This window comes from Macadamia integrifolia, chromosome 1, assembly GCF_013358625.1.
Source record: "Macadamia integrifolia cultivar HAES 741 chromosome 1, SCU_Mint_v3, whole genome shotgun sequence".
Lineage (NCBI taxonomy): Eukaryota > Viridiplantae > Streptophyta > Magnoliopsida > Proteales > Proteaceae > Macadamia > Macadamia integrifolia.
Window position 1 is genome coordinate 28441716 of NC_056557.1, and position 13967 is coordinate 28455682.

General features: G+C 35.7%; 2 protein-coding genes across 3 annotated transcripts; both read left to right on the plus strand.

Moving 5' to 3' along the window:
• Positions 1–3462: 3462 nt before the first annotated feature.
• LOC122077440 lies at positions 3463–4577 on the plus strand. The gene is made up of 3 exons (XM_042643389.1): positions 3463–3563; positions 3693–3853; positions 4171–4577. The coding sequence occupies exons 1-3, from the start codon at positions 3545–3547 to the stop codon at positions 4372–4374; spliced, it is 384 nt and encodes a 127-aa protein (XP_042499323.1). The 5' UTR covers positions 3463–3544; the 3' UTR covers positions 4375–4577.
• A 2994-nt stretch (positions 4578–7571) lies between these two features.
• On the plus strand, positions 7572–13313 carry LOC122074639 (glutathione hydrolase 1-like). Of its 2 annotated transcripts, XM_042639558.1 has the most exons (9): positions 7572–7812; positions 7895–7975; positions 8180–8271; positions 8880–9229; positions 9948–10463; positions 10545–10780; positions 11084–11348; positions 11631–11768; positions 12776–13313. In XM_042639558.1, the coding sequence occupies exons 3-9, from the start codon at positions 8265–8267 to the stop codon at positions 13019–13021; spliced, it is 1758 nt and encodes a 585-aa protein (XP_042495492.1). In that variant the 5' UTR covers positions 7572–7812; positions 7895–7975; positions 8180–8264; the 3' UTR covers positions 13022–13313. The 2 variants fall into 2 exon arrangements, with proteins under 2 accessions (XP_042495492.1, XP_042495499.1); XM_042639565.1 differs by having other exon boundaries at positions 7895–8271; positions 8941–9229.
• Positions 13314–13967: the final 654 nt, after the last annotated feature.

Below are 13967 nucleotides of genomic sequence, written 5' to 3' on the forward strand. Positions count from 1 at the left end.
GACATAGTTAAAATTTACTAATCTCGCAAGACCATTCCATAGAGAGTTTCTAAGATTGGCGACTCGTTCATTCAGTGACTTCAACACATATTTGGGCGTTATCAAGATGGGTGGCTAGAAGATGTTTGTTGTGATCTAGCCACATACTTCTCCTGAAAAGGGTTGATGAAGATAGTGTCGACTTACCCCTCATGCATGAAATATTCATTATTATTAAATAAAGAGAAAAATAAAATTACCTAAATTGTTAAACTGATTAAAAATCGAATCTTTCAAAATATGATAAAATCAAAACTGCCTATAATGAAAACATGCTAAACACAATGCCATAGTTGACACTCGGGTCAGATTTTCAATCAATGCGCTAATTAACACTCGGGTCAGATTTTGGATCAATGCCCCAATTGACACTCGGGTTAGGTATTGGGTTGGATAGAGGCCATAGTTGATACATCAACTTAATAGACATATTGCATTTGTCATCCAATTTATTCAAATGTAGTGTCCACTCGCTTGAATATTAAGATGGAAGGTGACACATTGACGAATGTGACCCGCGGTAAAAAATTTAATTCTATTCAGAATATATGATTCACCTAATTTTATTATTTAAATTGATGTAATAGTTGATATGTTAGCTGAATTGACATGTGCTAAATTTTCTAACTTATTCAAATTTAGGGACTAAGGTTCACTAGGATTGAATATTTCGATTAGTGCACTAGTCGGCACATTAGTTCATTTGACAAGTGATAATTCTGAATCGTAACAAATGTTTTGACACCTCAGGCCCATTTGAATTTGGAAATTGGATCGATGCCCTATTTGATACATCAATAAAATTTATATATTGCATGTGTTCATCCAATTTATTCAAATATTGTTAATCATATTAGTCCCACATTGATTGTGAGTGGGAAAATCTATTTCCTCATATACCTACGAACACCTCATGTTAGTCCCACATCGATTGTGAGTGAAAAAAATTCATTTCCTCATATACATGTGAACACCTCTTATCAAATTGATCTTTTGAGAATAATCTTGTGTCTGATACTATACTGTAAGTGAATAAATCAAAGTAACTTGTCTATGCATAAATTATCAACGATTGTATTATATATGGTTAAGTTTGGCTTAGCTTTGCCATTCTCTTCCATTTTCCCGAGAAAACTAAGAGCCCTTCTTGGGTTTCCAGCTTTGTAGAGCTCATCAATTATTATTTCATGTATGTGTTCAGAACATAGGTAACTCTTATTTTCTATTTTATTGAACAACTCCATGGTCTTCACTAATTCCTCATCTAAGCAGAGTCCCTTAATCAAAGAATTAAAGTTTACATAATTTGGTTTATAACCAAGTTTCAGAGTCTTATCAAAGATAGAAAATCTGAAAAATATGAATTTCTTATGCAACAAAATTAATTAACCAGGATGTTAAATGAAACAATTGAGAATTTATAATAAACTCTTATCCTTGTACAAAGGGAACATAGAGAAACAATTTCTTCATCCACCATTGCACCAAACAAAAGGTTGAAAAAGAAAATGGGTAGCAAAAGTTGCATGTGAATGAAGGGATGAAAGATACCAAGGCAGTATTCGTGTCTAGCCTAAGAACATTAGACATGCAACGCCCTCGAACATAAGCTAATATTTATATTTTTTACACTTTGAGAAAGACAAAAAAGGATGGATGGGTCACGAAGGCTACACTTGTTGCCACCGCGTGCTCCATGAGAGTTTATCAACAAAAATCCACCAAGTAAAAATTCCTATTGAGAAGAGTCATATTTACAAAAAAAGGGGAGGGGGTGAGATGGATCCACCAAGTCTTATACACAAAATTTTAAAGCACCACTTATAAGGAAGTGAGCCTCCCTGTTGGAATCTCTGGGCCCAAATTAAAAAACTACTAAATCAAATTCAAGTGATATAAAAAAAAAAAATGTCATCTACTAAAGCTATGGTGGCCCAATCAAGAGAGGAAGATGCTCCATTAAAGGCCCAGATCACTGCCTCACAGTCTGAGAAGATTGAGAGGTTTGTGATGCCTAGGGTTGCGAGCTAGAAAAGTGCATCATGAATACCTCCAATATGAAATTTTGCATTATTGTCACCCAAACTATATATATGTTTGGTTATTTATATTCTTGTTTTTATAGAAAAGTTAATAAAGGAAGATAACGGAACTTACACCCTCGAGGATCGCAAACTTCTATCTTTTCTAGCTGACTCACTGTTAGTTAAAACGGAACGGGAAAAAAACAGAAACGTACGGTATGAATTTTAAACAGATAAAAATGATGAATGATACAATCAAAAAAATAGGGAACGGCAAACGAACGAAAACGAACGGTACGAGTATTAAATATGTAGTTTTCAAAAAAATGAAACAAAAAAAACAGTAGTATACTCATGCAATTTGAGATATTATTACCTGTATATATGAATCTAATGTTCCAAAAGCTCTAGGAGTCCCAAGATAAAATGGCCCAATGAGTTACAAGAAAATGAGATGTTGCTAGCTTTAGTTTCTCCTTACTCAATGGGCTATAAGAAGATGAGATTTTTTTCCTATAGATAGTATGGAAGTTAAAAACAAAAAATCAAGTATCATATTGTTTTCACTCTTTACTTTTACTAATAGTTTTTTTTTTTTTTTTTTTTTTTTTTTTTTAATATAATAATTTAGTTTTAATTAATTAATTAAATTTTTAATAAAATTCCTATTTTACCCTAAAAAAGCGAATACGCGTTTAAAATGGATTCTTTTGACGTTTCCATTTTTTTTCCGTATTGTATAATAGCATACGGGAAAACACGTTTTAAACAGCAAAAAAACACAACCGCATTTTAACTAACAGTGAACTGACTACGACGATATAATTCTGACAATCCAAGAGAGAGAAAAGCACTTAATTGCCAAATTATATCTGTTCTCAAATGGTGATGGGTGGGGAAGATCTCACACCCTCCATGGCATGTAGGGTCCACCCCTCGCATGCGGGACCCACACCAATAGAGAGTGGAGATCGTCCCCAACCCCCCTCCCCATGTGGGTAGTTGATAACTGACTCTTAATACATCAACTTACATTTCCTTACTATTAAAATCAATCACGAGTCACAATCGAGTTTTATCCCATTTTGATTTCAATTCCAATTCTTAAAACCCTAGTCCTCTCTCATTTGGAAGATTAGGTAACAACAAACATTTCATATTCAATACAAGTTTGTACGGAAACTAGAGACTCCAAAACTGTAACACCACCCTACAATTTGAATCAGACAAGACCAATATCCCAAAACATAGGAACATACCCTTTGTGTTTTCCCTATCACCTGCCACAAAAGTCTGACTCTTCACGTGAACAGTGAACACCTTCAAGTGGGAATATCCAAATTTGAATCCAAAATTTTAAACTATTAAAGCTTTAAATTTTGACTCTTCTTCCAACCCTTTTTTTTCTTTCATTCCCCCTTGTATTTGGAGACGCAACAAAACCTGTGAAATGGCTTCACATATTGGTCGTGGATCATGTGATGTTTATCAGGGATGCAGTTGTACCCTCCACCTCCATTAAACCATAATACCCTTTTGACCTATTTCTCTCTCAGATATATAATAATGTCTTCTCTTACCAAAAATTCACTTGGTTTTCCTCTTTGGTCTTTGCTTTCTGTTTTTTAGCCTCTGGAAGTTGGTGGCAGAAGAAGAAAAAGATGATGAAGTTGTCCATCACCTCCATTTTAGTCTGTACAGCCCTTCTCCTTACTTCTATCCTTTTGTGTTTAGCAGAGACTCCAGTGAGCTTCAAGGGTCAAGGTAGCAGTACTAGTGGGACTCCCAAGGTTTGTTTTCTCTTCTCCTTAGGGCTATGGATGTGTTTTGAAGCAAGATTCTTTTTCCGCTTCAGAGAATGTGTTCTAGACTCAAAATCTATGAATTCTGAAAATACATACCAAACACGACCTTAACTTGGTCTAGTTCCACTCATGGGTTCTTAAACCAGCTGGGCAATTGACCCATCTTACTGGTCAAGTTGGACCGGTCGACCCAAATCAGGCTTATTAATCCTTGGTTAGACCAACCATGCTCAAAGAACAAAGGGTAATTATTTAATGTGTTAATGAATTGGGTTTTTATAATTAATTAATGGTGTGTACAGGATGGGTTACTAAGGATGGAGGAAGCTGGACTGGAGAGGTTCCCAATAGGATCAATCTTGCCTGACTGTGCACACGCATGTGGGCCATGCTTTCCATGCAAGAGGGTGATGGTGAGCTTCAGCAAGTCTTCCATTGCAGAGTCTTGCCATATTGTCTACAGATGTAGATGCAGAGGAAGATTCTATCATGTTCCTTCAAACTGATTCATCCATGGATGCATCTTTATTTCATGAACATTAGTTGCAGTTTTAAGCTTGTAGGAGAATTGTGAGCTATGTGTAGAATGAGGGTATAGAAGCTAGTTTTTTGTAATGGCATGTTATAAGACCCCTCCTTATCTTGTCCCTCTTTTTAGTGCTTTTGATGGTTGTAACAGTGTTCGCCAATCTTGATTTCGATTGATTCATACTGGATTTCTAGTGTTAAGGCATATTTTCACTGATTCTGATCGATTCCTGATTGATCTAGATTATTTTTTATCAGTATTTCATAACTTGTATGTGAGAGGATTCTTGATCTTTAAATCTAGGATGGTTTACTTTCTCTTATTAATATGAAAGGAAAATCTCATTGTAATTGAAGTATGAATTTAGAAGTTGTAATCTTCATTTTCTTCCTTTTTAAGATTACGTATTTTATTATTTCATTGAGAGTAAATTCTATCATTTTATATAAATATTACATTAATAATTTTTAATTTTTGGAAAAAATTATTATCCTTGTATTAAATAACTTTCGAGAATAAGCAATGAACTAAAAGAATATTATAATTTCTTAGTTCACCATTTTTATTTTATTATTTTTTGTGCTAAAACCGGGTATTCAGGCCAAATTAATCCCACGGGCTCATACTAACCCCACAATCGCATAGACCGGGTCATACCAAAATTGAATAACAACCATTTAAAATAGTGAAGAGCACTAAACATCCCCTATGAGTGGCCCCAGTCAGATAAAAGAAGTAGAACTAAGAACCACATGATTCCTAAGGCAAAGGTCCCTTGCCAACTCGACCATTTTTTGGGGTTAACCACATCTAAATGATATGAGATCATGTTCACTTCTACAAGTCGACCACATCTAAATGAAAATTATGTAATGGCCAAAGTTTTTCTTCTCCCATATCTTTCCCTTAAACTAATTTAGCTATTAAAGTGTATTATTTTCTCAACCCTTTATTATAAGAAGTTCAAAATTTCATTACACTTTTTCAAGAGTCCCATCCAACTATCAAAACCCTTAGATTAAAAAAAATTCTGTTCATCCTAAGAATGGAAGAAAATCACCATCTAAAATGAAATAGCAACATATTTTCTTTTGCGAAAGGGTTAGCTGAAGGGAAAGTATTAATATATGGAGGGTTGACCTTTGCATTCAGAGGCATTGATTCATTCAACTCTAATCATTGAATTAAGATAATTAAATAATCACAACCCTTCCCTCCGTCCACCCTGGCCGATATGATCTTATTGATATCCACATAACCCGATACTATACCTGATACCTTGATTTAAACAATAATTATATCGGTAAAACCGTCATAATAAATCTCCCCAGTAGGTGCTGAACGAGTGTGCACCTTTTTTATTTTTTGTTTAGAAAAGATAGGTTCGTAACCCAAAACACAAAAGAGTCTCATTCTCAGATCTGCCCAAAAGGCATAGCAGAGGTCGTACAATGTAAAAAGCAAGAGTCCAAAATATATTGGATCAAAATCCTCTGTTCTTTTCAATCTCTGTTTTTTCTTGTTTTGCTACCTGCAGAACACGACACGTGGACAACAGAGGATCCAACGGTCAAGGTTGGATGAGGATTATTACATTCGGTGCGTTGGTCTTAAAGTTATCCACGTATCATGTTATGCAGGTAGCAAAATAAGGAAAAACATGAATAAAAAAACATAAGATTATTTTTCAAATATATTATGGGTTGCGGGGCATGGCGGACTGACTATGGGTATGGTACAAGGTAGGCCAAATTTTTTATTATCTGGACCAAAACTTTTAATTCAATTATACTCTATAAGGACAACAAATAAATATAAGAGGACATCTTTGACGAATACGCTTGGATAGTACAAAGAAATTAAAACAATTGTCTCGCAATTTAATAGAATATGTACTAAGTAGATATAATATAATTGATCCTGTCACATCAATGTTGAATGAAACCTAAAACAAATATGATTCTAAGACACCCTACTCAAACATATTATATATTTTATTATAGATTTTTTACGTATCCAGCCGTAGTTTGAGAGCCATCCAAGATCCAACCACGTTTTCCATTGAAAAATGAAAAATCTTATAAATCTATTTCCCCTTGAGCTCTGATTGGTTGCAATAGAAATTTAATAAAAAAGAAAATAAAAAATTTATACTTTAAAAAGAAATGTTTCTAATCATTCCTCCATGTGGTTGTATAAATTATAAATTACTTAATTTTTTAATTATATTTAGTAATGATTTATTTTACATGTAATTTTTATTTTACATATTATAGCAAAGGGTTTTTTATGCGAAGAAAAGTGAAATTTTATAACTAAATATGGAATTATTTGAAGTCAATATTTTAAAGTCACATGGGTAATGATTATATATATTTCTTTTTTAAGTATAAAAATTTCACTTCTTTTTCCTTTAATTTTCCTTACAACCAAACATAGCCTTAATAAAAACAATCTGAAATTGTAAAATGGATATATATATATATATATATATATCCAAGATCTTCCTAATTCTATTGGTCAATAATTTAATAATGATTTTCTACGCAATAATGCATTATTACATAAGTTAATTAGCCTAAAATCATCTATAATCTCAATATTATCTTCTTTTTTTTTTTTTTTGAAAGAAATGAGAGTATGATTAGTACCAAAAAAGCGATAAACATTATATTTAAAAAAATAAATAAATAACAAAAACCATCACATCCTTTTTCATAGTGTCTCAATATTTTCGAAAGAAAAATGTTGGTAAATCATCATGACCAAAATGTTTTAAATGCCCCAATAGTCCAATACTAAAAACTTTCATTGTAAGAAAGAGAGCAATTAACATCACAATGTCTTCCTTGAAGATAATATGTTCAAACAAAGTTTCAATAAACACTAGTTCAAGAAGATTAGAAATGATAAAGATAGGTAGAGATGCTTGGCAAAAATATTAACAATAGAAGATGGATGGATTGAATATTCTAAAACTATATACTTGCTCTAAGTAACAGAATAAATTTTGAAAAAGGTCTTTATCAGTCAATAAAATGAGTTGCATCTAAATGCATCAATAAAGTTTTCTTTTACTGCACAGTGTGAAAAAAAAAAAGAGGATCTTGATGTGACCTCCACTCTCCGCGTATATCTCCTCCACCCTTTCTAAATGGTCTCAATGAGGCACGATGAACTGATGCCCGTGCCGTAGCTTCAAGGATACTTTCTCCTAAATGCATATGAAATTTCTTCAAAAAAACTAAATGCATATGAAATGAAGGTGCACCCACGCAGGAAATTAGGAACTGGGATATTCTGCCATTGAGAAAAAGCGTGTCGGCATCCCATTTCAGGAAAATGGGAAATTCAGTCAAAGCTATAAGTTGAAATTTTCAATTTGATTTGTTCTAGATAAAGGTTATCAAATTTGGTACGTCAGTAATTTGGGTTGGAGATTAAATTTTAAAAGACTAATTCCTTTCTTCACATTCACATGTACCAACTTGGTCCAGGTTTGATAACCCAGATGATTTTCTCTTGATTTCCATATCAATGAAGAAATGAAGAAGAAGAAGCTGAAGATAAGCCTGAAAGTGAGCATCTTGAGATGAAAACGACAAATCTTTTCTAAAGCTTCTATTATTGACTTTTAAACACTTTGCAAGTTGACTTAATATTCTTCGTTCTGAGGATTTTAGTTTCAGAAAGCGAAATGCCAGTTCTCTCTTTGTTCTTTCTCTCTCCCTCTCTCTCTCTCTCTTCTGCAAATTTAATGGCTGGCTGGTTTTGAGATATAGGGACATTCCATTTCATAGTTCATATTGGTAGGAAGCAAAAGAAAGAAGTTAGTTTGATCAAGTTGGGAGACTCAGCAGATAAATCATGTCATGTGAGTGATGCTTCTTTTATTTTTCTTGTTTTTCTTTTTATCCATTATGGTTAAGAATCTGAGTATAAAATCTCAAATTGAAAACTGAATGAACAAGACAAACCCAACAGCTAATCCCTGAGTCAAGGAGAGGTTAAACTGCAACTCTTTAGTAGTCTTCATCTTTTTTAGGTCAAAGCAATTAAAGGGTAGTTAGTCTTGTGATTTCCCCTGTATAAATATTACATCCCCTTCCATTTTACTGGAACTAACCATAGAGTGAGGTCTCAGAGCTCTAAAAATGTCTCATTCAAGAGGTAACCATAGCTGTTGGATGGTTTTTTAGCAAACCCAACACTATTAAGCATCAAAGAAGAATGAAAAGAAGGTTATTCCCTGCTTGATTGATTTATGAGATTTGGCCCTATCAAGAATGGTCATTTGGCTGAGCATTACATTTTTCCACACATTTGTATGATTGCAAAGAAGTTCAACTTGATTATTTCACATTTTCTGGATAGTGTTTGATGGTTGTGATCTGTGTGAAGTGTAATGCTTGATGTTTTGTTTATTGAACATTTGAAACTGTTGTGTGGAGAAATTAGTATTAACTGTTGATGCACATGCAGCTCTCCTGGTGTTGTGGCCAACCATTACTCTGTTTTTTCTCTTCTTACTGTTGCCCACCAGTTCAAGTCTTTCCAGTGTGAGTGGTCTCACCAAGCCCAGGCGCGAACTAATTACAGCACACAATGGTGTTGTTGCCACCGATGATGGCCGATGTTCAAGAATTGGGAGAGATGTTCTACAGGAAGGAGGTAATGCTGTAGATGCAGCCGTTGCGGCTGCCCTTTGCTTAGGTGTTGTCAGCCCGGCATCTAGTGGCCTTGGGGGTGGTGCCTTCATGCTGATCAGATTAGCTAGTGGGAATGTAGAAGCTTTGGATATGAGAGAAACTGCTCCATTACGAGCTTCCCAGGTACTTAAATTTGTCTATTTTTCGCCTTCTTTTATTTAATTTTTGTGTGGGGATAATGCAATGCTAGGGCTCAATCTAAAATATGTGATTGGTCAAGTACATTGTAAACTGTAGACAGAGCTTGGCTGTAGACCGAACTCATTCACATACATACTTTTGAAAAATTCCTTCCCATGAAAGAAGCCTACAGCAGTTTTAGTTAGAAGAGAAAAGGAAGAAAATTGGAGGAAAGAGGATGACTTCTTTCATCAAATGTTTTGAAATGTGGGAACTTAATTTGGAAGCTCAGGTGTTGTTAGGTTTACCCTTGGTTGAACTTGGCTGAGTACCTAGAGTTGGGTTCACTGAGGGGTTAGGTTCAAGCCTTGGTGTTGTCATACCAAATAAGTAGTTCAGTGCAGCTTTTGCTTCTCCTATTTGTAGTAGTTCTTCATTTATACAAGTTGAAACAAATATGATCTCACCTTGCTGACTTGAAATCCATTTATGGTGAGGAAGATCTCAGACTGATGTTCAAGTAACTGTAAGGTAATAGGTAATTCACATTGCCAATCTCTGATGTTACTAATGTAGTAGTCACTTGACATGCATGCAACTAAATAAAGCTGATACTTACTTTGGTATTTGGCTGCCCCTAAGCTTATACTTCACAGAAAAATTGAATTCATTATAGTTGGATCCTCTACTTATCTTTGTTAATTCTGTTTTTCCTCTTCAGAATATGTATTGTGGAAATTCTGCCGTAAAAGCTAGTGGTGCACTTTCTATAGCAGTTCCAGGGGAACTTGCTGGCCTTCACAAAGCTTGGAAACAACATGGGAGGCTTCCATGGAAAAGGCTAGTAAGGCCAGCAGAATATCTTGCTCGAAAAGGGTTCAAGATATCTCCATATCTCTACATGCAGATGAATAAATCAAATTCAGGGATCTTCGCTGATAAGGGACTTCGTAATATTTTCACATCAAATGGGAAACTACTTCAGCCAGGAGTTATCTGCCAAAATAGAAAACTAGCTCAGACACTCAACACCATTTCAAAATATGGCCCAGATGCATTCTATAATGGTTCAGTCGGGTACAATTTAGTTAGAGATGTTCAGAAGTTTGGAGGAATACTAATCATGCAAGACCTGGAAAAGTATCAAGTTAAAGTGAAGAAGCCAATCTCTGCAAATATCTCGGGCCTTGAGATACTAAGCATGCCACCTCCATCCGGTGGTGCTGCAATGATACTTGTAATTTTATTTATATCCTCATTTTCTTTACGGTTATATGCCTAACTCTTTGGCCTAAATGTCTTCGAAATCTCCTTTCAGGTTTTAAACATTCTTGCTCAATATGGATTCCCTCTGGGTGTTTCTGGCTCACTGGGGATCCATCGGGAAATTGAAGCATTGAAACACGCATTCGCTGTGAGGATGAATCTTGGTGATCCTGATTTCGTTAATGACTCAAAAGTTCTATCTGATATGCTCTCCCCCAAGTTTGCAGAAGAGTTGAAGAAGACAATATTTGATAATATGACTTTTGGTCCCAGCCATTATGGTGGCAGGTATGGAAACTCTATTCATAGATGAACCATGATTTCTTAAGGTGACCCACTATCACCCTAGGAGACTTGGGTCAAATTCAACATGATCAAATTTTGTGGACCTTTAGATCTTTTCACTGTCTATGAAACTGTGCAGATCAGATTTTTTTGGCAATTTTTTTCCTTCAGCAGAGTGAAGAGAACCTTATTGTTGGAAAGCTGGTCCTTTTTTTTTTTAAAACTGTTTTAAAGCCTTTCAAGTAAGTTCTATCTAGCTGTGGTCATTAACTCCATATTTGAACTGAAAGCTTCACTTGCTTCTAGGTGGAACCAGATCTATGACCATGGGACCAGTCATATGTCCATAGTAGATAGTGAGCGAAATGCTGTCTCCATGACTAGCACTGTAAACTACTACTTTGGTGCACAGTTTTTATCACCAAGTACCGGAATAGTGCTTAACAATGAAATGGACGATTTCTCAATGCCTGTCAATGCTTCTTCTGGTCTTCCACCATCTGCTCCTGCCAATTTTATTAGACCAGGCAAAAGGCCATTATCTGCTATGACACCTACCATTGTCCTCAAGGTAGTAGATGTTTGTGCATATGTTTCTGTTTCCATGTTCAGATTGTCTACTTGGCTGTTTTTCTGAACCAATCAATTACTTTTAAGTGGAGAATCAGTTAGCTCTAAGGTTGATCTATAAATAAAACACAAGTTGCGAAGCTGATGTGTGTTGACCAATTCTCAATTGGGTCTTTGTAATAGATTTTCTCTAGGAAAAATTTTAACCAATTGGATATATCGTGTTCAATACAGTTTTCTATATGATGCTCAAGTCACTCTTATCTACTTTCTGACACTTTAGGACAAGCAACTGAAAGCAGTCATTGGTGCAAGTGGGGGAGCCATGATCATTGCTGGAACAGCAGAGGTGTTCTTGAATCATTTCGCCAAGGGAATGGATCCAATCTCTTCTGTTATGGCTCCGAGGTTTTATCATCAGGTACCAACAATAAGCCCAAATTTGCTTACCGTACTTGTTGAGAAACTATAAGTTTAGTGTCACCCTTATTTGAACTTGCTCATTTTGTAATTCAGTTTCTGCCCTTGACCTAACTTACCTGTTTAAAGAACAGAAAGAATACAAATTATCGTATGAACTACGATTTAATGGTACACTATTCATTAATCTTAATAGACCAACCAATCATCCACTTCATTGATGGCAACTCAAAAGACTTTCTGTAGTTTTCATATTCATTTCTACTGTTTCAGTTTCAACTTGAAATCTTCTTTTGAGGTTAGGGGGTGCAAGTCAGGCCAAGAGTTGGGTTCAACTTTAAGAGAAAATGAGCCAGGACAGGCTCAGTTCAGCTTGGGATCAATTTGGTTTAGAGGCAATCAACTCCCTTAACCCAGGCCTAGCTCACTTGCATCCCTAGTTGAGGTTGTCCAATTACCAGATGGAAGGCCTACCATATAGTCTAGACACCCTTCCATCCACGGATCAAGGTATCGGTATCGTTTCAGCTGTATCGGTGTGCCAATTTTCACTAAATCCTCCCTAAGAGTACTTCATACAGAGTCCCTAAATGTCTCTTTTAACGGCCTAGAGCCCTTATGGTGAAGTACCAACTTGGTAAACCTTGTGTTGACCTTAAGGGGCTCGCAACCTTAAAAAGAAAAACATTTTTTAGTTGAAAAAAATGGAGGCTTTCAAGCCGGCCTTACTCGTTTAGTGTTCTCTATGATCAGCTCGACCACCCGGAGATAGTGGTCATAGAGCAGCTCGACCGCAGGGAGAGAGTAGATCACTAACAATAGAAGTCATGGTCTTTATTACAGGATTCAATTTTAAATTCATGGATTCAAATTCTATTCTGGACAGGGCAATTCATTTTTTCAAACATTTTGACATTTCATAAATCATGCTTCTTCCTTCATCTAAGGACCAGACCCCCTTTACTAGTAAAGTGTGGATACTAAAGTGTTGCAATTTTATTTGTGCAGCTTATCCCCAATGTGTTAATGTATGAGAATTGGACAACTGTCATGGGTGACCACTTTGAAGTTCCAGCTCATACAAGGGCAGCCCTACAAAAGAAGGGTCATGTCCTACAGAGCCTTGCTGGTGGGACTATATGCCAGCTTGTAGTGCACAGATTGGAAGGTTTGGAATCAAAAGGAGGGGTAATCTTTGGGGAGCTTGCAGGTGTAAGTGATCCAAGAAAAGGGGGCATTCCTGCTGGCTTTTGAACTGTGAGATAGTTTTTGAAATCAAAATAGTAGAGAAGTTAAGACATTGTCATTCCTACCATCTCTGGAAGGTTATTATTTCCACTTTACTGGTTTAGCCATTGGTTTGAACCAATTCAACCTATGATTCTGCGACTTTTTAGCAATGTTTGTAGTACAGTTACCTGTGTCTACCAATTCTACCAGATGATCAGGTTCTGCAACGAAATTAGACAGTTCATTCAATTTCATGGAGATCCAGTGCCTAACAAGTACCTCGATGCAATAGTAAGGTTGCTCCATTACGATTTAATGGTCTTGGGTTTATGATTCTGTGAGTTTTTAGCAATGTTTGTAGTATAGTTACCTGTGTCTACCAATTCTACCAGATGATCAAGTTCTGCAACGGAATTAGACAGTTCATTCAATTTCGTGGAGATCCAGTGCCTAACAAGTACCTCGATGCAACAGTAAGGTTGCTCCATTACGATTTAATGGTCGTGGGTTTATGATTCTGCGAATTTTTAGCAATGTTTGTAGTATAGTTACTTGTGTCTACCAATTCTACCAGGTGATTAGGTTTTGCAATGAAATTAGACAATTCATTCAATTTCATGGAGATCCAGTGCCTAACAAGTACCTCGATGCAATAGTAAGGTTGCTCCATTACGATTTAATAGTTGCTCCTTCCCCCTCCCCCCCCCCCCAACCCACCCAACCCCAACCCCATAGTGGTAGGAGAGTTGTGCATTGGGTATGCCTTTTGTTTATCCACTACTTAAACAATTTATGTAATGTATCACTAATCACTACTAATCTCTCATCCAAAAAAAATATTTTTATTATATTTTTACCCTTGGGGTTGTAATGGTGTATCAAGCTTGGATTGGTCATGGCTGATATCAATCCAATCTGGACAAAATACTAATTGATCCGATCAAGCTTTAGAACTATACTTTAGACAAGG